At 51.7% G+C, this 23694-nt stretch overlaps 1 protein-coding gene across 1 annotated transcript in view; it reads left to right on the top strand.

Moving 5' to 3' along the window:
• The window catches only part of LOC135882600 (vitamin D3 hydroxylase-associated protein-like), a 33655-nt gene that overhangs the window by 9517 nt on the left and 444 nt on the right, over positions 1–23694 (top strand). Inside the window, exons 4-14 of the mRNA XM_065409557.1 lie at positions 1132–1265; positions 3455–3661; positions 6060–6100; positions 9067–9191; positions 11715–11840; positions 14050–14147; positions 15339–15438; positions 17785–17828; positions 20004–20043; positions 22443–22551; positions 23537–23682. Coding sequence (XP_065265629.1) covers positions 1132–1265; positions 3455–3661; positions 6060–6100; positions 9067–9191; positions 11715–11840; positions 14050–14147; positions 15339–15438; positions 17785–17828; positions 20004–20043; positions 22443–22551; positions 23537–23682 — 1170 coding nt within the window. The remainder of the gene's footprint in view (positions 1–1131; positions 1266–3454; positions 3662–6059; positions 6101–9066; positions 9192–11714; positions 11841–14049; positions 14148–15338; positions 15439–17784; positions 17829–20003; positions 20044–22442; positions 22552–23536; positions 23683–23694) is intronic.

The following is a 23694-nucleotide window of genomic DNA, read 5'->3' as shown; positions in this document are numbered from 1 at the left end:
CAACCAAAACGCCCCCACGGAGTGTTAGTAAGGGGCCAGCAGTCCCCTTACACATGGATGCCAGTGGAGTCAGTCGCCAGATCACCTTGCCTTATCCTGGATCGGGGTCATTAGCGTCATCTGAAAGTGGATCCCTCTGTTCTACTCACTCCCTATCTCTAAGGCAGTGGTCCCCAAACTGTGGGGCGCACCCCCTTAGGAGGAGCAGAGGAATGTTCAGGGGGAGTGGCGGGGCCCAGGAGAGCCCCCACAGGGCGGGAAGGGAGCGCCACCCAGTCCCATTCTGCCCCCAGTTCCGCTCCAGCTCCAGCCCTAGACCCGCCCCCTGGCCGAGGCCCTGGCTTCAGCTCCCAGCCCTGACCGAGGCCTGGCCCTGGCTTCAGCCCCCGGCCCTGGCTCTGCTCCTGGCTGCCGCCAAAGCTGCAGCGCGGCCCCAGCCTCAGCTCCTGGGTAGGGTTGCCAGGTGTCCGGTTTTGGACCAGAACGCCCGGTCGAAAAGGGACCCTGGCGGCTCTGGTCAGCACCGCTGACTGGACTGTTAAAAGTCTGGTCATGGCGCAGCGTGGCCCGGGGTAAGGCAGGCTCCCTGCCTGCCCTAGCGCCACATGGCTCCCGGAAACGGCCGCCAGATCCCTGCGGCCCTTAGGCACCTGGGCGGCCAGGGAAGCTCCGTGTGCTTCCCGTGTCCCGAGTGCTGGCTAAGCAGCTCCCATTGGCCAGGAACCGCGACCAATGGGAGTTGCGGGGGCGGCGCCTGCAGACACAGAGGCAGCGCGCGGAGCCTCACTGGCCGCCCATGCGCCTAGAGGCTGCAGGGATCTGGCGGCCGCTTCCGGGAGCCACGGTAAGTGCCTCAGCCTGGTGAAAGTGAGTGAGGGTGGGGGGAGAGCGAGTGATGGAGGGAGGGAGGGAGGATGGAGCGAGCGGGGGGCAGGGTCTCAGGGTAGGGGTGTTCGGTTTTGTGCGATTAGAAAGCTGGCAACCCAGGTGCCGGGGGTCATGGACTGATTACATTTCGGGTAACGAGGCTCGTGATATAAAAAGTTTGGGGACCACTGCAATGTTTCTGGCTGACTGGAACGGTAAGAGTTTGAAATGCGTCAACCCTTTTTGTGTTTCTCCGCCCCTCAGGGCCACCTCTCCACCTGTGGCTTTGTGCAACTCCTCAGCAGGCTGGAGCAAGAGGACAGCGTGATGGTCAAGGTCTTGAAGAGACAGGGGGCCATTCCGTTTGTACTAACCAATGTCCCACAGTCCTTATTCAAGTAATGTATTATTACAAATATTATCTGGCACACTTCTCTCCCTACTCAATAAGATAAAAGCCCGGGTCTAAATTAATCCTGGGAGAAAATTGATGGGCTCTGCTGCGCTCCTTGAGCTTTTCCCTAATCAATTCACGTTCCATCAGCTATGTATTGTCTCTAGACACAAAGCAAAACTACATCTACTCTCTGTCTAAAGTGGCTTCTGTCTGGGATTAAGGGAAGCAGCAAGAAAGAAAATAGAAATAGGTCTCTGGGAGAGAGAGCACTGTGTGAGTGTCTCCTGCAGTACAATCTGCAGCCGCTCTGAGAACAAAATGTCCCCACACACAAGGCCTAGAGGCTCAGATCTTTAAGGTACTCAGGTTCCTATCGGCCTCTTTAAGCATCTAACTCCACCATTTATGTGATTCTGACATTATCAAAGCCACTGCTCCACTGCCACCTAACCTCGCAGGTGCCTACATTTCTGCTCTTCAGCATTTTCAAAGGCACCAAAGCCCGGATGCCGCCCCACAGCTAACGAGCTGCTCAGAGCCCTTTCTCAAGCCGAAGCCCCAGGGGAAACATAGGGTGAGTGTGCGAGAGGTATTGAGTGTGAGCAGGAGACGGCGTTTTGGCTGCTGGGGCATGGGCTGCCGAAGCACATGTGACCTGGCTCAAGCGCCTAACTCCAGGAGAGGGTTCGCAGTTGAGGATCCTGAGCAGAAGGAGGTGCCTATCTCTGGACTGTCAGCTGGGTGCACCAGGTAGCCACTTGGGCACCTGTGATGAACATGTCAATTTCCTGCAATATCTATAGGAGATCGGAATGTATCGGGTTTGTGTATCATTGTGGGCCAGGCATTGTATGTGATTCTGTGTGGGAAGAGCACCACAGCTCCTCCAGGGACTAAGAATGGTGGGGGGGTGATTAGGCGGTAGTGCCTCCGGAGAGGTCCCACCACCTGGAGAGGATCGCCTAGACTGGTTCAAAGTGGTTTCTTCAGATACCAGACAAAGAAAGGACTTCTGGATAAATAGCCTGAGTTTAAACTGCCTCAGCACCTGCTTTCTGCTTCAGCCAACGGACAGGGCCTTCTGTCCAAGGAGACCCCAGTCCTTCCTGGGAAGGGTGGGAAGGATTTTTGGCCTATTGAGGCCCTGTAAGACTGATGGGTGACCTCAGGTGAGCGGTTAGCATGCACGTAGGAGCTTTTATATGTTTTCTCTGTAATGCTTTTACTTTAAGAATAAATGGGCTTGCTTAGAAAGAGCTGCATGGGAACTTCTAACCATCGGCAGTTACGCTGTTCGTAAGCCTTTGAAGAGGCAGCAAAGCGCAGATGGTGGCCAGTTTAAGCAGTCTGGCTTGTTGGGGATATCCCAGTGTAGGCAGGGAATGTCGCCCGACTCTAGAACTTCCTACAGAGATGAGTTTACCGCCATTCCTACCCATTTGTCTGGAGGGAAGTTCCCTGCTGTTGCTGCTATTATTTATTCCAACTGCGCATCCTAGGGAAAAAACCCAGTCAGGAGAGAGAGAGAGAGACGCGGGTCTCTGCCCAAGAGAGGAGGTGGCTGGGGAGCCTGGAGCCTTGAGTGGGTGCCCTTGGTGGACCACAGAGGAGGGATACACCCGCAGTTGTCCTGAATTGTGACAGCGGCTACACGCCTCTTCTCTTCTCCCCCTCCCCTTGGCTTTTCACGCCTGGCTGGGCTCGGCAGGTCCTTGCTTGGCTGGCCGGCTTCTGAAAATCCCATCCTCAGGCACCTGGCTCTGCTCAGCCCCATCTTGGAGCTGCAGATTCCCTGGGGCAGCAGACCACCTGGGGGTTAGGCATTGCAACACAGAGCCCAGCAATGCCTAAGCCCCTTTAAAGATCTGGGCCCGAGTGACTTCAGATTGTCAGTGACAGTCCAGTGGTTGGGGTGCTGGCCTGGGGCTTGGGAATCCCAGGGCCAATTCCTTGCTGTGTCCTAAACCTTGGGCAAGTCAGAGAGTCCACCTGAGCCTCAGATTTGTTCTCCGGCATTGCAAGGATACATACATTAAAGACTGAGGCGCTCGCATTCTAGAGGGATGGGGGCCAGATCATTATGTTGGGCAGAAAGAAAAATGTCCAGCAAACTTCCAGGTTACTCCTCCCTCCTGGCAAGGATGTGAAGTAGAGATGTGACTGTCCGACCTGCTCCTTTCCTCTCTCCAGCTACGACTGCAGCAACTTGATCTTCGGCCAGACGGTGAATCCGCTGAACCACCAGAAAAGCCCCGGCGGCTCCTCCGGAGGGGAGGGGGCGCTGATCGCCGGAGGAGGGTCCGTCCTGGGCTTTGGGACAGATATAGGTGGGAGCATCCGCCTGCCGTCCAGCTTCTGCGGGCTGTGCGGGCTCAAGCCGACGGGCAACAGGCTGAGGTAGGTGCAGAGACCTGCCCCCAGCCTGCTGAAGGGCTGCACTCCGTGGTAGGAGACCTGCGAGTGATGGTGGCTTTATTGATTCAGATGGAGCCCCTCTCCGTTTCAAGGCGTATGCAGTACTGAAATCACATTAGTGACTCAGGGGGGCAAAAAGGCAATGGCTATCTGGTCACTCCAAAAAGCATTGCCCCTTTAGATCACAGGCCTTGTGCTTTTAGTACCAAATGTCGGGGGTTACCCCGGGACCTCTTCCACTCGGTCCCCCAAGAATTCAGTCCTCTCCCGTCTCATCACCCAGGTTCCTTTATTTGGCAGACAGCAATGCTACGCTGAGTTGATCAGATTCAAGCATAAGGGATGGGTCTAGGGCATGCCACACCTCCAAAGTTACACAGCAAACCTCTTCCTTTATATACATGTACATGTTACATTGCATTTACTCTGCATTGCATCACACGTTTTGGGATTGGCTTGATCACTTCGTAAAAACTAATCCCCATACAGCACACACTCTCCATGCGTGACCTAGACCTGCTCTACACTACAGAGTTAGGTTGATGCAAGGCAGCTTACCTTGGAGGTGTCTACACTTAAATTTCACTCCCAACAAAGTCACCGCCCCACTAGGCCAACTTAATAACTCCGCCTCCCCGAGTGGCGTAGAGTCAAGGTTGAGGTGGGTAGGCCGACGCAGTGTCAGTGTAGACCAGAGGTGGGCAAACTATGGCCTGTGGGCCACATCCGGCCCGCGGGACTGTCCTGCCCGGCCCTTGAGCTCCCAGCCGGGGAGGCTAGCCCTGGCCCCTCCCCTGCTGTCCCCCCTCCCCTGCAGCCTCAGCTCGCCGTGCCGCCAGCGCTCGGGGCGGCGAGCTCCTGCTGGGCAGCACGGCTGCGAAAGCCGCCGGCCTGCCCCGGTGCTCTAGACTGCGCGGCAGCATGGCTGGCTCCGGCCGGGCGGTGCGGCTGTCAGTCCTACTGCTCTGAGCAGCATGGTTAGGGGGCAGGGAGCAGGGGGGTTGGATAAGGGGCAGGGGGTCCCAGGGGGCAGTCAGGGGACAAGGAGCAGGGGGGGTTGGATAAGCGTGGGAGTCCCATGGGGCCTGTCAGGGGGCAATGGTGTGGATAGGGCGCAGGGCAGTCAGGGGGACAGGGAGTAGGGGGGGTTGGATAGGGGATGAGGTCCCATGGGGGGCCGTTAGGGGCGGGGGTCCCAGGAGGGGGCGGTTGGGGGACAAGGAGCAGGGGGGGTTGGATGGGGCGGGGATTCTGAGGGGGGCAGTCAGGGGGCGGGAAGTGGGAGGGGGCAGATAGAGGGTGGGGTCCAGGCTGTTTGGGGACTCACAGCCTTCCCTACTTGGCCCTCCGTACAGTTTCGGAACCCCGATGTGGCCCTCGGGCCAAAACATTTGCCCACCCCTGGTGTAGACACTGCATTGCTTATGTCGACTGTTACTAGATTTCAGGAGCCTTCCCACAATGCCCCCACGCTAACAGTACGAATAGGGTGACCAGATGTCCCGATTTTATAGGGACAGTCCTGATTTTTGGGTCTTTTTCTTATATAGGTTCCTATTACCCCCCACCCCCTGTCCCGATTTTTCACATTTGCTGTCTGGTCACCCTAAGTACGAACGTTACAAGCGCTGCTGGTGAGGATGTGCACTGTCGGCAGAAGGAGCAAAGTATAGACACACGAGCAATGTAATTACTGCTACAGCTGTGTGCCAACCTGTTCGGTTGCCTTAATTTTCTAGTGCAGATACGTCCTCACTCTTTATCTCTTCTTCGGATCCAGGCTTATTTTATCCACTGTTACCTTGTCCATTGTAAATGTGTCCCTTGGTGTTCTCCTTTATTTTAGCTAGCACAGAGACATTCTGTCTCCAGCCTGCTGATCCCTTTACCTCCCTAATCCTGTCTCCCAAGAAATGTAATTACTCATGTCAAGCCAGGCCTACACCAAACACCCAGAATTCAAACCTCACTGATAGTTTTGAAGCAGCCAGATTTTGTTACATTCTTATCTGGGGAGAGATACAATTCATAGAATCATAGAATCTCAGGGTTGGAAGGGACCTCAGGAGGTATCAAGTCCAACCCCCTGCTCAAAGCAGGACCAATCCCCAACTAATTGATGGGTTTCTCTGGATGTATCTTTCTGTGGTAATAATAATAATAATAATTAATAATAATTAATAATAACAGAACTTCTCTAGCTCAAAAATAAGTTGTGGGCTTGATGGAGGAATTGCAGGGCGAGGTTCTCTGTCTTGTGTTCTGCGGGAATTCAGATTACATGACCCTAAAGCTTGAAATCTATGAAATTCTGAATAATCTTGGGTGAACCCCTCTCTTTTAGCAACGTGACATGTTGTTCTATTTCTTCCTTTCACAGTCTCTCTGGAATTAGCGGCCCTATTGATGGGATCCTATCAGGTACATGAATTTTAAGTAACTTCCTCTTAAATATTGTGATGAACAAGAACATTAGGAATGAATCTTGATTGAACAGAAGACATCCTACTTCCAGGGTAGGGCTCTCAGCTGGAGAGTGCAGTGTGGTGGATGATTGTTTAATGGAATTTCTAACAAGAAGAAATGTTCAGAAGCTGTAAGTTCTTCCTAGAACTGAGTGAATTGGGGATGGTGGGTTTGGGTTGTTTTTTTGTTTGTTTGTTTGTTTGTTTGTTTGTTTGGCGGGGGGAGGGCGTTATTTATTTATTTTGGATCAGCACTGAAACACCTGGGAAAAAATAGTTTTTTGGGTCAACCTGAAAGGATAATTTTTCAGTTTTTCTCACCTAAGAACCAGAAAAAAAAAAATCATTGCAGGTCAAACAAAATGCTTCTTTTCTGTGTGTTTTTTACACTTTGTTTGTTTTTTTAATTTAAATCAAGCTAAATTTCAAAACAAAACGTCAAAACATTTTCTTCTGAAAGGGTCGAAACGAAACATTCAGACTTTTTCGGAAACTTGTTTCCCCATTTCCCCCCCCCCAAATAAAACGATGTGTTGAATGGGACCCAAATTCGGGACCGGTTTCGGTTGACCGCAAACTGCATTTTTCAGCAAATAAACTATGTGCTGAAAAAATGCCACCCAACTTTAGAACTGCCAGCAGAGATGAGCTTGCCTCAATTCCTACCCATTTGGCTGGAGAGACGCTCACTGCTGTTGTTGCTACACCTCTACCCTAATATAATGCGACCTGATATAACACGAATTTGGATATAACGCGGTAAAGCAGTGCTCTGGGGGGGCGGGACTGGGCACTCCGGTGGATCAAAGCAAGTTCGATATAACGCAGTTTCACCTATAACGCGGTAAGATTTTTTTGGCTCCCGAGGACAGTGTTCTATCGGGGTAGAGGTGTATTTATTATTTGGATTGAAATAGCCCTAAGGGGCACGTCTACACAGCCTGTGGACGTGAGCCTCCAAGCCTGGGTTGACAGACTCAGGGTGAAGTTGCACTTTGAAGTTGCATCTTGGTCTGGAGCCCACCTCCCTCATAGAATCTCAGGGTTGGAAGGGACCTCAGGAAGTCATCTAGTCCAACCCTCTGCTCAAAGCAGGACCAACCCCAACTAAATCATCCCAGCCAGGGTGACAAGGTGGGCCTTAAAAACCTCTAAGGATGAAGATTCCACCACCTCCTTAGGTAACCCATTCCAGTGCTTCACCACCCTCCTTAGACTTCCTTTCTGTCCTCCCACCTGTCTCGTCTGTTTAGACTGTGCGCCCTCTGTGGAGGGACTCTTTCTTACCACACGTGTATATAGTGCCTAGCGCAACGTGATCCCATAATAGTTGGGACTCCTAGATTCTACTGAAATACATCTAAAGAAGGCAATAGTTTTGCAGTGAGAATTAGGCGTACCGTGACCTCCCGGCAGGCAGCAATCGAGAGAATAGCTCTGCAGTGTGACCAGTGAATCTCTCTGAGAGTTAGTGGCAGCATCACAGGGAGACACTTGGGTGCTGTTCGCGCTCTCTTTGCTTCTGTTTTTTGTTAATCACAACCTGGAGAATACAGGAGGCCAAATCCCAGGCTCAGTGGGATTTTTGCTGGATCAAAGACTCAGTAAAAGCAAAGCACAGAGCTCAGGATTTGGCCTCTAGAAATTGGACATGGAAGGGACCTGTTAGTAGTTCATTTAGTCCAGTGATACCTAGTGGTTCATGAGCCAAATTAATGATCAACATTACCCAAAAAACCACAGTTGTGTGAATTCATTGTTTCATTTACTATAGTACTATATATTCATATTTAAACAGTATGATGGGAAATATTTTGTATATATAGAATCATAGAAGATTAGGGTTGGAAGAGACCTCAGGAGGTCATCTAGTCCAACGCGCTGCTCAAAGCAGGACCAACACCAACTAAATCATCCCGGCCAGGGCTTTGTCAAGCCAGGCCTTAAAAACCTGGGGGGGGAGGGATAGCTCAGTGGTTTGAGCATTGGTCTGCTAAACCCAGGGTTGTGAGTTCAATCCTTGAGGGGGCCACTTAGGGATATGGGGCAAAATCAGTACTTGGTCCTGCTAGGGAAGGCAGGGGGCTGGACTCGATGACCTTCAAGGTCCCTTCCAGTTCTAGGAGATGGGATATCTCCATTAATTAATTAATTAATTTATTTATTAACCTCTAAGGGCTGGTCTACACTAGGGGCGGGGATTGATCTAAGATACGCAACTTCAGCTACGAGAATAGCGTAGCTGAAGTCGACGTATCTTAGATCGATCCTCACGGCGCGGGATCGATGGCCGCGGCTCCCCCGTCGACTCTGCTACCGCCTCTCGCTCTGGTGGAGTTCCGGCGTCGACGGGGAGCGCGTTCTGGGATCAATTTATCGCGTCTAGACGTGACGCGATAAATCGATCTCCGATAGATCGATCGTTATCCGCCTATCCGGCGGGTAGTGAAGACGTACCCTAAGTGTGGAGATTCCACCACCTCCCTAGGTAACCCATTCCAGTGCTTCACCACCCTCCTGGTGAAATAGTGTTTCCTAATATCCAACCTAGACCTCCCCCACTGCAACTTGAGACCATTGCTTCTTGTTCTGTCATATACATATATGTTTTTAGTCTCACAGCAAATAAGTTAATAACTTACTTAATTGGTTAATAACATAGTAAAAGCATCCTACTGGTTAACAACTTAGATTGCAGCACATGATATTAAAACACTGTGTGATTTCATTATTAATCAAGGAGCTGCATTAAAGAGCCACTTGTTGCTCTCGAGTCCCTATCTGAGTATCACTGATTTAGTATATCCCGGGTCGGAGCAGGATTGTTCCATACAGAGTTCAATCTCTAGGCGAAAATCGTTTTTTTGCCACCTCAAATCCCATTGGTTAAATTATACACATGTTCTTCCATATTGATTCCAGTTACAGGAGCGGTAGGACCAATGGCGAGGGACGTGGACAGCCTGGCTCTGTGCATGAGAGCGCTCCTGTGTGACGACATGTTCCGCCTGGACCCCACCGTGCCGCCCCTGCCCTTCAACGAGGAGGTAGGTCATTGGAGAGTGAAGTAGCACTGGTTTCCTCAAGCGGCTGCTGATAGGATCTTCTCAGAGACCAGGCTCTTGAGGGTCTGTTGGAGGCAGGCAGTTGTTCCTATCATGCAGCCCGGAGCAAGCTTTAAATCCCCGTCTCTGTGCATTGAAACGGGCGCTCACCGTCCAGCACGAGTCCCCTCCTGAACAAAGCTTTCCAGGGAGAGGGACAAAGAATATTGGGGGTGATGGGAAATCTGCCCCAAAGGGCTTCCCGTTCCGGTGCACAAAGGCAAAAGCCGCCTGCAGAGTTGGCCTGCAGCGTTCTCGCCTGGCTGTACAAAATGGCTGCACTTTCTCACACTGCCCGCTTTAAACTTCCCCTCCTGGGAGGAAGGGTTGGGCTGGAAGGAGGAAGCAGGAACATGGGAAGTGGAGAAGGTGGGGGGAAAGGAATGAAAAGGAGACCTCCACTAAGAAACCCAACTGAACGGACAGGAGTGTTGCCAGCTCTTGGGACTGCATCGTGACGAATGTGATCGCTGGCTGCAGGCAGTCCGGCGAGGGCATGAAAAATTCCAGCCGTCCCCCGATTTATTGAGGGCGCTCCCTCAACACCCTGCCGCCCAGGTGTGACATTGGAGACTGGGAGTTCTCGTCCTGGCTCTTCCATTGACATATTCATCTTTCCAGGCCCCTTGTAACCCTTATTATTAAGCAAGCCTCCAAACAGCTCCCTTAGGGGAGGTAACAGCCATTCACCCATTTCACAGGTAAGATAACTGAGCACTTGCACAAGGGAACCATGGGTATGTCTCCACTGCAACATAAGTCAGTGTTTGAGCCTGGACTCAAGCCTAACCCCCCTTGCATCTACATTGCAATTGCACTAACCCAGGGCTTGCACCCAAGGTCCCAGAACCCTGCAGGGCTGGTGGGTCCAAGCTCGAGTTAAGCTATGACCCAGGGTCCTAGTCCTATTGCTTTGCAGTGTGGACACAGCCCCGCTTGACTCCCAGGAGTCAGCCGGATGTATCCCACAATTCCCTGGGACAGCTTCCTTAGTCCTCTCTATCCCAGCAATCTGCCATCCACTCCGCTCCCACCCTTTGTGTGTCTCCCATTCCACCATTTGCCCTCCCATTTGCCCCATGCCAAGGGCTCTGTAGGCTCCCCATTCCCCTCTTCCCCCATGCTAAAGGTTTTGTGTGCCCCCATTCTCCACGGCACCAGCAGTGCTGAGTGCCCCCCAATCCCATCTTCTCCCATGCCAAGGGTTCTGTGTTCCCCCTATGCCCCCCAGCAGCAGTGCTGTGTGCTCCCCAATACCCTCTTCCCTCCTGCCACAAGCTCAGTGTGTACCCCATTCCCCTCCCACCCATGCTAAGGATTCTGGGTGCTAGCCAATCTCCTCTTCTTCCAGGCCATGGACTCTGTGTGCCCCCCATTCCTCTCCCCTTCCCATGCCATGGGCTCTGTGCCCCCCATTGCCCTCTCCCCATGCCATGCCCTTTATGTGCCCCCCATTTGACCCTTTCCCATCCATATCAAGGTCCCCCATTCTTCCTTCCTGCCAGGGGCTCTGTGTGCCCCCCCATCTCCCCAATCCACTCTGATATCATTTCTTTCTGTCGGGGGGAGGAGGGGATAGGTCCAGGGGTCAACATTTTGTAACTGTCCCAGCTCGATGGGCAATGTGGAGATATTAAGCTTTGTTTTGCTGTTGTGTTTGTCATGTTTGTATGTTGGGGACTGGGAGTCGCTCCTTTAAGAACAGGGCCCAGTGGACTGAGAGCGCGTCTGAGATGGAGGCAGGGGGGCGTATTTGGCCTGTGTGGCTAAAGAATGGCAGAGCCTGCCTGCATGAGATTCAGACAGTTGCCTCCTTCTCAAAGGGGCAACGTTAATATTCTTGGGGGCTGGATGCCTGGGGGTTGCTACTAAGCGACAGACCATTTCACCTGGCCATCACCAGTTTGAATCCTGGCTGGCCTGGCTCAGGAGAGGTTAAAAATTAGCTGTTCCCATCAAATGAGCTGAGTTTGGTGAGACCAGTATCAGCAGCTAGGTCACAGACTAAGGGAAACGGAGGAGTACACAGATTCCCTGGCACAGGGCAAACTGGGGGCAGAGACTTGGCATAGATGGCAAGCAAAGATTGTCTGTTCTGTGTTTGTACAATGAGAGAACTCGTCTATTGAGAGCTTGTGTGGCCAGGGCTAAAATATCCTTACACTGCACGTTTGCAAGAGATGTTCCCCGCACACACTGTGAATGGGCAGGGGGAGTTTTCAATCAAAAGCTAACCCTCCCCCCCAAAATATGATTAAGGGTCTTTATAAAATCTCAGGCTTTGGGGCGAATCTCATGATTTTGGGGGTCTGACTCCTGGTGTTTTTTTTCACATTTGGGATTGGCAAAAACGTTTCCCCAAAACCTGTTGAGGTCCACCCAAGTCTGGGAAAAGTCCGATTTATGTTCTAACCCCAATACACGCCCAGCTTGAACTGTTTTTAAAGAAGGCTCCCTTCACTTCAGGTGTACTCCAGCTCTGCCCCTCTTCGGATCGGATACTATGACACAGACGGCTATTTCCTGCTACCTCCCTGCATGAGACGGGCTGTGCATGAAACCAAGGAGATTCTCCAGAAAGCTGGACACACAGTGAGCTTGGCCACTCCAACCTCTTGTTCTGAGCCTGTTTCTTTGACCTGGCCCATAAAAGTGAAATTGCTCTCCAGATGATTATCTGTCTTTCTATAGCACAAGAAACCATCCAGCAATGGCTGGTGGAGTGGTGCACGGAGGGGGGCAGGATAAATGACTTAGGTGGCAGTAGCAGGTCTCTTAGCCTGTGTGTGGAACCAGTCACTGGAGGGCAAAAGATCACTCATTCATATACACCAGTGGTCCCCAAGCTTTTCAGGGTCATGCCCCCCGTTACCCCTGTCTGCACCCTGCCCACCCGGGGCCTGGAGCGGGGCCGCGGCTCTGAGGGGTGGGACGCAGACAGGAGTAAGGGAGCTGAGTCTGGGGGCAGGTATGGGGCCAGGAGTGGAGTCCTGGTTGGGGGCCAGAGTCTTAGGTGCAGGGTCAGCAGCCAAGGATGGGGATGGGAGCAGAGCTGGGTGGCACTCCCTCTCCGCTCCTCATGGGGGATGGCCCGGGCCCCAGCTGTGCCCCCCAAGGGAGGTGCACCCCACAGTTTGTGCGTGGGTGTATATCAGAGGTCCCCAGAGCCAGTATGCTACAGAACTGTTCTGTTCCCTGCCATAGCAAAGGGAGCCCCCTAGTGGAGCAGCAGCACAGGGCAAATACTCTTGCTGCGGGATAACGAAAGGGGCCGGGCGTGGGGAACCGGTTACCCCTCTGTGGCATGTTCGTCTGGTTTTAGCAGAAGGGTTGACAGGACGCAAAGGTTGAGCACAGACGGGCCCGTGTGGGGCCAAGCGCTCTTGTTTATTACTGGATCCCAGCTTTAGCAGCACCACTACGGGGGTCCATAAGCGAGCCAGCAAACGCTCAAACGCTTCCGACGGTGGACACGGCACCTGTCTTGCTCCAGGGAGACGCTTCTCCCCAGAACAAGGGAGGCAGGGCAGAGAGAGCCATGCCCTTTAATTAGTGCTACAGGGTGACCGTGTTCTCTTGGGGACCCACCTCTTAGCAGGTGTCCGTCCTGCTGGGCCGTTCTAAAGGAGTTCTGCTGACTCGCTGTTGGCATTGTGGTTCATCACCAAGGCTACGTTTTAGTCACGGGTATTTTTAGTAAAAGTCATGGACAGGTCACGGGGAGTAAACAAAAATTCACGGCCCGTGACCTGCCCACGACTTGTACTATATACCCCTCACTAAATCTTGGGCCAGGGGATGCTGCAGGTGCTTGTGGGGAGGGGTAGCCTGGGGGTGCTGCAGGTGCTCATGTGGGGGCACCTTGGGGGTGCAACGGATGTTTGTGGGGGGCAGCCTGGAAGGCGCCATGGGTGCTCGGGGGGGAGCAGCCCAGGACCCCCGCTGATGCTGGGGGGGGGTGGCCCATGGCCCGGAACTCCTGCTGGTGCTGGGGTGGGGGGATTGGCGGCTCCCCGGAAGTGGCGACATGTCCCTCCCTCAGCTCCTAGCTCCATGTGCTGTCCCCGCCCCAAGTCCCAGTTCTGCAGCTCCCATTGGCCGGGAACCATGGCCAATGGGAGCTGCGGGGGCGGTGCCTGTGAGCAGAGGCAGCACGTGGAGCGAGGTGCTGAGGGAGGGACATGTCGCCACTTCCAGGGAGCCCCCCAAGGTAAGTGCCGCCCAGAGCCCTCACCCCCTCCTGCACCTAGCTGCGGCGGGTGCAGCTGGCCCCGGGGGCTGCCGGAGCTGCTCAGGTAGCCCCCTGGCCAGCTGCCCCGGATGCTGCAGAAGTCCCGGAAAGTCCCGGAATCCATGACTTCCGTGACACACTCGCAGCCTTACTCATCAACTCTGCCCAGGACGGAATGGAAGTAGGAATGGCTCTGGGAGGAGAGAGGATCTAAGGTCTGGGCTGAGCAGTCCCGAGGGAGGAGCAGCCACACCTACACAGAAGGCTTGAGCTGGAATCTGCTATATTATTAGATTCTAGGCAAATATAGCCATACCCCAGGAAGGGGGTGAGCTCTGAACCTGTACAGAGAGAGCGTGTCTTGGAGTGGGCTGCAAAAGCCACCAGCTTCTATGTTTATTCCCAAGCACGGCGCTTATTCCTGGGAGAATTCCCATTGAAACGAGTGGGGAAGCCACAGCAGTGAGCGTTAAGCCTGGTGATGTGTGTTTGCAGGATCTAGGCCCTGAGCTATTAGTTACATTCCATGGAGCCCGGCTGCTGGTCGAATAACCTTTTGCTCTCATGTAGCTGGTGCCCTTTGCTCCTCCTCGGCCTGACTACGTCATGAATGAGCTTTTTGTGAAAGGTCTTTTTGCTGATGGAGGCTGCACTTTACTGGGCATGTTGTAAGTATAAACCCTCTGTCCTTCTGGTGGGAGTTAAACTGTCCCCAGCGAGCTCATGTGTGACAGCCCATTAGCACAACCAGCAGCTCTATGTCAGGGCAGCAGGGCGTCTCCATGCAGGGGGGGACGGAGGATGGGTTGGCAGAGCGGAAAGAGGTGGAACGCGGGTCTGAGACTAGAGACTAAGTGACCTTTCCTCCTAGCCTCACCGGACTCACAGGCATTCAAAGCAGTCATTGCCCATAATGGATGGCAGACGACGTGCTGCTTCTAAGAGAGAAGCCACGGGGACTGGAGGGGTTCTTGCCAATAAACGAGTGACTGGACTGGAAATTTACAGTGGAGGCTGATAATGTCTGCAAGTGGGCGGGTAAAACTGGCCCCGGTGAGGTGATCAGAGTCAATATGCATCGATGGATAAATGCCAGACAGCACCTGGCACGCAAATCAACACCCTGCCTGCCACGGAGATGCCACTATTTATAGGCCATTAAATCAATGCAAGACACTACCTGCCCCACAGTGCCTCCCTGAGTCAATCAAGTACAGCCTAAGGGCCAGCAGCTCTCTGCAGAAGTTGTGGACACCACAGGTGGTTTGGCACACGTGGTACTGAAGCTGTAGGCCCAAGTTATACCACTTTCCAAACCTGCTCCAGCGAGTGACAGGGAGTGTATCTGGGCCAACAGACGTGGCTGCCCCGAGTTAGGCACCTAAATGCAGTCAGGCCTCCAGACTTACCGTGATGCAAATCTGGAGAATAAGGGCCAGAACTGGCGCTCGGTGGCTTATGCCAACTCACGCTAGAGGCCAAAACCCTGCAGTGCAATTCCAGAGTGACTCCAAGGAAGGCAACAGAGCTCCCCAAGAATCACACCCTCTGGATCTGCTCTTCCTCTCATTTCCAGGAGCGTCACCCCAGGGTGACTCCACTGATTTCAGCAGAGTTACCCCCAACCTCCGGTGGTGGAAGCTGGAGTAGAATCCGGCCCGTGGGCATTCTGCAGTGCAGTTTGCACCCATGCGTCGGCTGCTGCCTGCATCCCCAGCTGCGGGAGATGAATGCCATGTTTTATAGCAGAGGGAGTTTGTTTTCAGGCATTGAGACAGCAAAATTCTGGTTAGGAGTCAGCCAGCTGTTAGGTGTAAAGCAGTTGGCTTCTGCCCACCCTCTCCCCTGTTCCCTCCCAGTGCAGGGGACGCTGTGGATCCAGGCTTGGAACCCCAGGTGAATTGCTACAGGATTCCAACGCTGGTGAAGAAAATGCTGGCTCTTATGGTTCGACCTCTGGTGAGTCCCATCTTCTTATCTCAATGCTGGCTTGCGCCCCAATGGCCCCAGCTCACATTCCAGGGGTTTGTGTCCATGGGAAGCTGGTGGAGTTTGTAGCACAATGACTGAGGTGAGGCCTCTTAAGATGAAGGAAAGTGCTGCTACTTTTCAAACTCTCTTCATCTCACTTCCCTAGTTTTTCCCCTAGGCCCACCCCAGTTAGGTTTGTCGATGGCTATTGCTGGAAATTTGGAGAGGATGCAGAAAAGAGCCGCAAAATGATCCAAGGGCTGGAGAAAATGCACTATGCTAGGGGTCCTCAACCTTTTTCTTTCTGAGCCCCCCACCCCCCAACATGCTATAAAAACTCCATGGCCCACCTCTGCCACAACAACTGGTTTTATGCTTATAAAAGCCAGGGCTTGCATTAGGGGGTAGCAAGCAGGGTAATTGCCTGGGGCCCCACGCCACAGGGGCCCCCACAAAGCTAAGTTGCTCGGGCTTTGGCTTCAGCCCCCAGTGGTGGGACTCAGGGTCCTGGGCTTCAGCCTCATGCAGTGGGGCTTCAGCTTTCTGCCCTGGGCTCCAGTGAGTCTAACACTGGCCCTGCTTGGCGGACCCCCTGAAACCCCTTTTGAGGCCCCCCAGGGGGCCCCTGCCCCTGGTTGAGAACCACTGCCCTACAGTGAGAGACTTAATGGGCTGTGTTCAGGTTATTAAAAAGCAGATTGAGAGGTGACTTAATAGTGGGTGTATAAGTACCTTCACCGGGGGTGGGGGACCAGGTACGAAAGAGCTCTTTAATCTAGTGGAGAAAGGCAGAGCGAGAACCAATGGCTGGAAGCTGCAGCTAGCCAAATGCAAATTAGAAAGAAGGCACCAGTTTTTAACAGTGAGGGTGATGAACCAGTCAACCAAACTCCCAAGGGAAGTGGTGGATTCTCCATCTCCTCATGTCTTCAAATCCAGCCTTGGATGCCTTTCTGGAAGAGATGTGTTAGCCATTGAACTCACAACAAGGGGAGCAGGGCGAAATCAATCCCGTGTTATGCAGGAGGTCAGACTAGATGATTGAAAAATCCTTTCTGGCCGAAAAATCGATGAATCTCTGAGCTCAGTTACAAACTTTGGTTTGAATTTCCTTTCCCAGTGATTTACTCCGTATGTTTATTACTCTCGGCCTGAAGTAATTTTATCTTCTCAGGTTGAACCATTTAATTTCTCTGTGTTCATTTTTCCCATCTGTAAAATGGGGATAGCGCTGACGGACCTGTCAGGGGCATTATGGGGGTGAATGAGGTCCTGTTTGTGCAGCGCTAGCACCGGATGTTATAATGGTAATGTTAAAGAACACACAGGCGTTGTTGTAAAAGGGGGGCAGGGGCGTCCTTGGCCCAGAATCAGTGGGTGGCGTTGTCGTGTGCACTGGTTTGTTCCGCACCCTAGAAGTGGCTGCATCTCAGTGCTATGTATTTTGTTTGTAAAGGGCTTTGTGTCTCTGGGCAGGAGCTAAAGCCCGTCAAAGAAGCCCATTGACTTCACTGGGCTTGGATCATGTGCTATATAAATTATTAATTATTTATTATTAGGCTCAGCAATCTCTATGAAGTGCCATCCAAACATAACCAGGGGGCTATTGACTAAAAAGTCAGAGCCTCAGGGATGGTGGGAATCCAACTCCTTCCATTGTGACATAAGAGCGGCCATACTGGGTCAGACCAATGGTCCATCTAGCCCAGTATCCTGCCTTCCAACAGTGTCCAATGCCAGGTGCTTCAGAGGGAACGAACAGAACAGGCAATCATCCAGTAATCCATCCCCTGTCGCCCATTCCCAGCTTCTGGCAAACAGAGACTAGGGACACCATCCCTGCCCATCCTGGCGAATAGCCCTTGATGGGCCTAGCCTCCATGCATTTATCTAGTTCTTTTTTGAATCCTGTTGTGCAGTGGTTCTCAAACTTTTGTACTGGTGACCCCTTTCACACAGCAAGCCTCTGAGTGCGACTCCCCTTATGAATTAAAAACACTTTTAAAATATTTAACACTATTATAAATGCTGGAGGCGAAGCGGGGTTTGGGGTGGAGGCTGACAGCTCGCAACCCCCCAGGTCATAACCTCGTGACCCCCTGAGGGGTCCTGACCCCCAGTTTGAGAACCCCTGTGGTAGTGTCTTAGTCTTCACAACATCCTCTGGCAAGGAGTTCCACAGGTTGACTGTGTGTTGTGTGAAGAAATACTTCCTTTTGTTTGTTTTAAACCTGCTGCCTGTTAATTTTATTGAGTGACCATTTCCTGCAGGCTAGACAAGACTCTGGGTGCCCAGTTCTGATCCCAACTGAAATGTAATTTGCCTCTTTTCAGTTTCCGCGCCTGGCGGGTTATTTGGCTGCTCTGTGTGGAGTGAGGTAAGAGAGAGCGTCCCATTCGAATAACCGCACGGACATGGTGCATTTGCACAGCATGAGTTGTAGGGCCAAGGAAAGGTGGGCGTGTCCTGACCCTCTGGCTTTCACTTTCCTTCTGACATTGGCCCAAATCCTCGGTTGCTGCAAATCAGTGTAGCGGTGTTGACATTGACAGTGCTCTGCTGATTTACATCAGCTGTGGTTCTGTCCCATCAGCTTGAACTTTTGCACATCGTTTCACGCTGCTACCGGTAAAGTGCCATGAATTGTAACATCTGCTGCTTGCCAGAGTCCCACGGGCAGAGGCGAATGGATTGTAACCATGTAAATGGAATGGATTGTAACTGTGTTTAGGGAGTGGGCTGCAACTGTGTTAATCCATAGAGCGCACACGTTACGTGTGGGAAATGGAGACCACGTCTGACCAAGTGACTTACCCAAGGTCTCACGCTGAGTCAGTGGCTGAGCCGGCAATAAAGCTCCCGAGTCTTGAGTCTCATCCACCTGTTCTCACCACATTAGAGGCCACTTACCTAGTGTTTTGGGACGAATCTTGAAGTTCCCAAGATTTTCCCTGTGCCGTCAAGAGGAACTTTGACTAATTAAGGACTGAGAAAATACCCATCATGTCCTGAGCCCTCTATTCTGTATGAAGACGGAGCTAGAGAAGAGTATCTACAGAGGCCACCATCATCCTAGTATTGGAGTACCTCAAAATATAGGAACCCAGAACATAGAGTGGAAGGCGCCACCTGGGTCCTCGTGTCCAGTTCCCCTGCTGTCGCTGGCCATCCCATCATATAATCCCATTCATAATCTTATCAAGTTCCACCTTCAGATGAATGAGGTTGTTTGTACCCACAAACTCTTACTGGGAGGCAGTTCCAGGACTTCCCTCCTCTGATGGTTGGAAACTTTCTAATTTCTAGCCTGAATTCCTTCCTGGCCAGTTTAGCCCCATTTGTTCTGGTGCTAGCGTTGCCCTTTGGCTTGAATAACTCTTCCCCCTCACTGGTGTTTACCCCGAGGGTGGTCAGATCCCCTGTCAGCCTATGTTTTGCTAGGCTAAACAAGCCAAGCTCCCTCAGTCTCCTCTCAGAAGATGGGCCATCCATTAATGAATTTAGCCTCACAGCTCCTGTGGTGAGGTAGGCAACTTTTATTGCCCTCCCTGCACGGACGAGGAGCAGAGAGATGAAGTGACTTGCCCAAGCCACACTGGGAGTCTGTAGTGTTGGCATCCGTGTAGTGCTCTCTCCATATGCTGTCCCAGCCCTGCACAGTTAGGTGGTTCAGCAGACTTCAATAGTACTGCCCAGAAAGAAAGACCATTGGCATGGTGCAGTGACAAAGGCACTCAACCAGGTTTATTGTCCTTAAGTCGCAGTACTAGTGCTCTGACTCTGTGGTTACAGGTTCATTGACACATGACTGCCCAGGCGCAAGGAGTGGCTCCATCAGCAGTAGGAGGATCTGCTGTCCCCTAGGCCACACAAAGGGTTAAGGCGAAGTACCCTGTCATTTATAGACTGAGACAAACAACTTACATATTTCGTGACATCTGCTTGTTACCTCCCCTTGGATTTTGCTCCAGGGGAAAACATCTCTACGCATCACTTCTGTCAAACTCTCTTATCTGGTGTTAGGTCAGGGCATACCTGGCTAATCATCTGGAGTGTGTTGATACACATACCCCAGTATCTGTTGCTTCTTTGGAGTACTTGTGTTTTAGCAACACTAGCAATACCTTTGCCAAGGTCACGTATCGGACAGTGAACTTGTTAGCATTTGCTATAATACATGGCCTAACTTTGCTGACTACAGGCCTCAGATTTTACACCAAGCCCAGTGCTCAGGCGCTCTCTCTCTCCAACATGTGGAAGAGCTGAAAACTCAACCCAGATCTCCTGAGGCCCAACCTAGTACCTTAACAATTGGACCACCCTTCCCCTCTTTGAGGACTTCACTGTTCATTTGCTCGGAGGATAGAGTAAAACTATTTATCTAAACTGGAAACAGAATCCATTGTTCCTTCTTTTTAAAATGATTGGTAAAATAACGGTGTCTTATAATGGTAGCATCTCATCAATGGAGATGGGGGTATTCAATCACCTGTTCAGCAATATTTTAGTCTTATTAACTGCAGTCGTTTTAACATGTTCAATTACATTTCAGGTCCGAGAAACTTCTGTGGAAGCAGCACGCCCAAGTGACGGTAAATGTGATTTTTCTCACTGCAAAGAGGAAAGCGAAAGCAAAGCGCCACCCCTGAAAACGAAGTGCAATCATGAAGCTTCATTACTCAGCAGTGCCCACCTCCGAAGTTCAAAAATCAGGAGTGGTGCCCCCCAAAATCATGAGATTGGCCTAAAAATCACGAGATGATAAACAGTTATCAACTTGGGGTTCTTTTTATTTGCCTTTTAGTTTCCTAGTCTTTGGGGATGCTCCGGAGTCATATTTTCATGCTTTTCTCGGCAACTGAGAGGGCTAGAAATGTCCTTAGAGAAATGAGAGTGGAGATTTGCATGAATTCACATGACTCCAGGAGCTCAAATACCAGTTGTCGTGTGAATAGCAATAACATCACAAGAGTTGGCAACACAGCGTGATTGTAATTGCCTCTCAGCAGAGCCCGTCGCTTGTTCTGTTTGCTGCAGTCCTTTGGATCAGCGCATTGAGCTAAAGTGACTGTTACCCTTGTCTTACACACAAGACACTGGCTATTTGTGAAGTATCAGGTTGACTTTGTCAGCCCTGTTGGCCTTTAGAGCCCTAAATGTGTGCTAGCCAAGGCTGATCAAAACTCAACTGCTTTTCCTGCTCAAGACAAACCTTCCCTTGCAAGGGCTGAGGACAGAAATGAGGTGAGATTTGGGGAGAGAATGGGGGGGGGGGGTCTGTCTTCACTGTAGAGTTATCCCAGCTCTTACTCGGGGGTCAGTCTAATCCCCACTCCCATCCACACACACAAACTTCTGACCTGAGTTTAGTGATGATTTCAGCCTGGGCTAAAACCTGAGTGCTGCCTTCACTCGAGCTGGAACCTGCCCACAACTCCCCCGGCCACCCAGAAGGGCAGACAAATTCTACCACTATTCACTGGAAAGGAATCAGAGCTTAGTGCAACCCAGAGAACCCTGGGATGTGCCCCCAGGAGTCCTAGCAACAGACACAGGGGAGTATGGCCTCATGAGGATACAGTAACTCGGGAAGGGCTTTGCATTGTGGCTGCTTGTACCCACGGGCGATTGCCCCGGGTAACTCTGCAGCGAAGACATAGCTTGGGAATGTCTTAGGCGACGTGTGGTGCTGATGAGATGCTTAACTACTCATGTCCCTCCTTCAGCATCCCTCCTGCTGGGAATAAGTTGGCATACCCGATCCTGCATCTTGCTTGACCAGCACTTCTTCCCACGCATTTATACACTCAATACGCTGCACAAGCACGGGGCTCCATCCAGCTTGCTGGAGACCCCAGCTTTCCATCAGAGCAAGCAGTCCTGGGCTGTCGTGGGCTCTAGTGGGTGAAGTTCGTTCCCTCTCTCCCCACTTTTAGGATCCACTTTGAAACCTTCCCCGCTGCCCCATAGGTAATTCTATTATGACCACTGCTAGTTGCATATATTTAGACCTCCTATTCCCCCCCCCCATTAGCTTGCATTCATCTCAGTGATTAATGACACCCAAAAAACTATGTTAAAAGGACATTATTAGGGTTGCAAAGTCAAGCATTCAAAAGTTAGAAAAGCCCAGAAATAAGGTTGCCTGTGCAATCTTAATTCAGTTCTCTTGTGCGTATGCATTATGAGACAGTCGTTAATTACATGGTTGCATCCTATTTATTCCCCACCTCATTCAGGGTTAGGCCTCACCCCAAATCTCTGGTCTCAAGCATGTTCAGTCGCTGTGTGCGGATGGCCATGCACAGACTGGTCAGCGCTAGCAGTCGTGAGGGGCTGGAGCAGGCTCATTGAGGATGGACTCTTCCGAGATTTTAGCTGCTAAAGTCTAAGAAGTCTCCGCTGAGCATGTGCCAACTGAGATTTGTTCAAAGACTTATAAGTTGGCCAAAGTTGGGATAGCAAAGGGCACATCCCTGACACACCGCCCAGCCTCCTGCCACATTTCCAGCCCCTGCTCCCAATCACAGGGGTGGCAGAACTTTCCGCAGAAAAAGGTTGCCAGGACGTTTTAATATGGGCAAAACCATGTATTTTTCTTGAGCCTTGTTCTCAGAAAGGACTGGGCTAAAATTGTCCCCCAAAAAATTCAGACTGAGGCAGACACCCAGCATGGAAAATTTCTGCCTGAACGATTCAAGTTTGGCAAAATATCAGGCAGCTTTAATAATAGATGGTGCTACCAGCTCCGCCTATAGTAATCCTCTTATCGGGAGAGGCAGAAACTCTGCCTTGGCCTGGATAAAGCAACTGACAGGGCAGCTAGATCCTGTCTGCCATTGCTTTCTGGAATGCCATTCGTAGGGGTATCAGTCTAGCTCCTTTCCCAACACACACGTGGCTCTGCCTGCTGTTAGGCTACACAGCCATGCTAGGGCTGGGTCTAGAACCCGGGATATAACAGGGCTTCCGTCTTGCGTTCTCCACCCAGGCTTACCGCGTGGAGTTCATCGCCGCATGGAGGAAACTAAAGCTGGATGTCGTGCTGTGTCCGGTTCTAGGTCCTGCCTTCACGGTCGGCTATCCTGGGAAGTTATTCGGTAACCTGGCACTGGCTGGTTCCGTGATGTGGCAGCCATGAATCTTACCCTCACGGCCCTTCTGTTTGCACAGAAATGGCGCAGCTCTGAGAATCAACCTGCTAGAATTGTTAATACTGATATTTACTGCCAGGGATATCACTACCCGCCTCAGGAGACAGTGTGGTCTAGTGGGCAGGACAATGGCCTCAAAAACAGGGGGTCTGAATCCTAGGTCTAGTCTAATCTAACCATTGGTGTGGACTTTGAGACGTCCTTTTGGTTCGGTTTCCCCTCCCACCTCTTGTCTATTTTGACTGTGATCTCTTTCTTCCGATGTGTTTGCATATCAGGACTGGATCAGGCTCAGAGCCACTTGATGCTCCCGTAATGCTAACAACGAAACTGCTTTTTTCCCCCCTTTAAACTAGCTAGCTCACCCAGCTACAATTTGTTTAATTCCAGAATTCATGTAATTAAAACAATAGATACTATACTTGTGATTATCTCAGCCCTGTACAAGTGTTAACTATCAAAGTTCCCAACACCCTATAATGTCGATAGGGATAAATAAGCTCCATTTTACAGCTGGAGAAACAGGGACACAAATGTTAAATGATTTGCCCAAGGGCTTTGGAGGAAGTCCGTGTCAGAGGTGGATCTAGACGGCCAGAGATTCTGCCTTCTCAGTCTGTGCTGAGGACTTTCAACCACACTCTCTCTCCCCGCGGTGTAAACAGAAAAAGGTGCAGATCATTGCTGGTGCGGATCATTTTGCGTGAGTGCGGGGCAGACGGCTGTGTGAACAACGAAAGTCCCTGTTACCGATTTGCAGGGTTTGAGGGACGGCCCAGATGGTGATTCTCAAAGTGGAGTGCAACGCGTCTTGCGTTCGCAAAGCGGATGCACGCGACCTCCCTTGCGCACTGTCGAGATCCAGAACCCCGCGGCTGGTGCTGCCTCGCTGGATTCCCACTGGTGATATTCTGTGTTTTGCTCCTCCCAGCTGCTGTTTCCTCTACCATGTTGTACAACGTCTTAAACTTCCCCGCGGGGGTTGTGCCAGTCACTACCGTTACGGAGGCTGATGAGGAAGATCTGAAGCATTACACAGGGCACTACGGTGACCCCTGGGATAGGAGACTGAGCCAGGTCAGCAGACAT

The sequence above is a fragment of the Emys orbicularis genome, chromosome 8 (assembly GCF_028017835.1).
Source record: "Emys orbicularis isolate rEmyOrb1 chromosome 8, rEmyOrb1.hap1, whole genome shotgun sequence".
Taxonomy (NCBI): Eukaryota; Metazoa; Chordata; order Testudines; family Emydidae; genus Emys; species Emys orbicularis.
The sequence above is the reverse complement of the archived record's forward strand: the minus strand, read 5'-3'. Positions and strand labels throughout refer to the sequence as shown.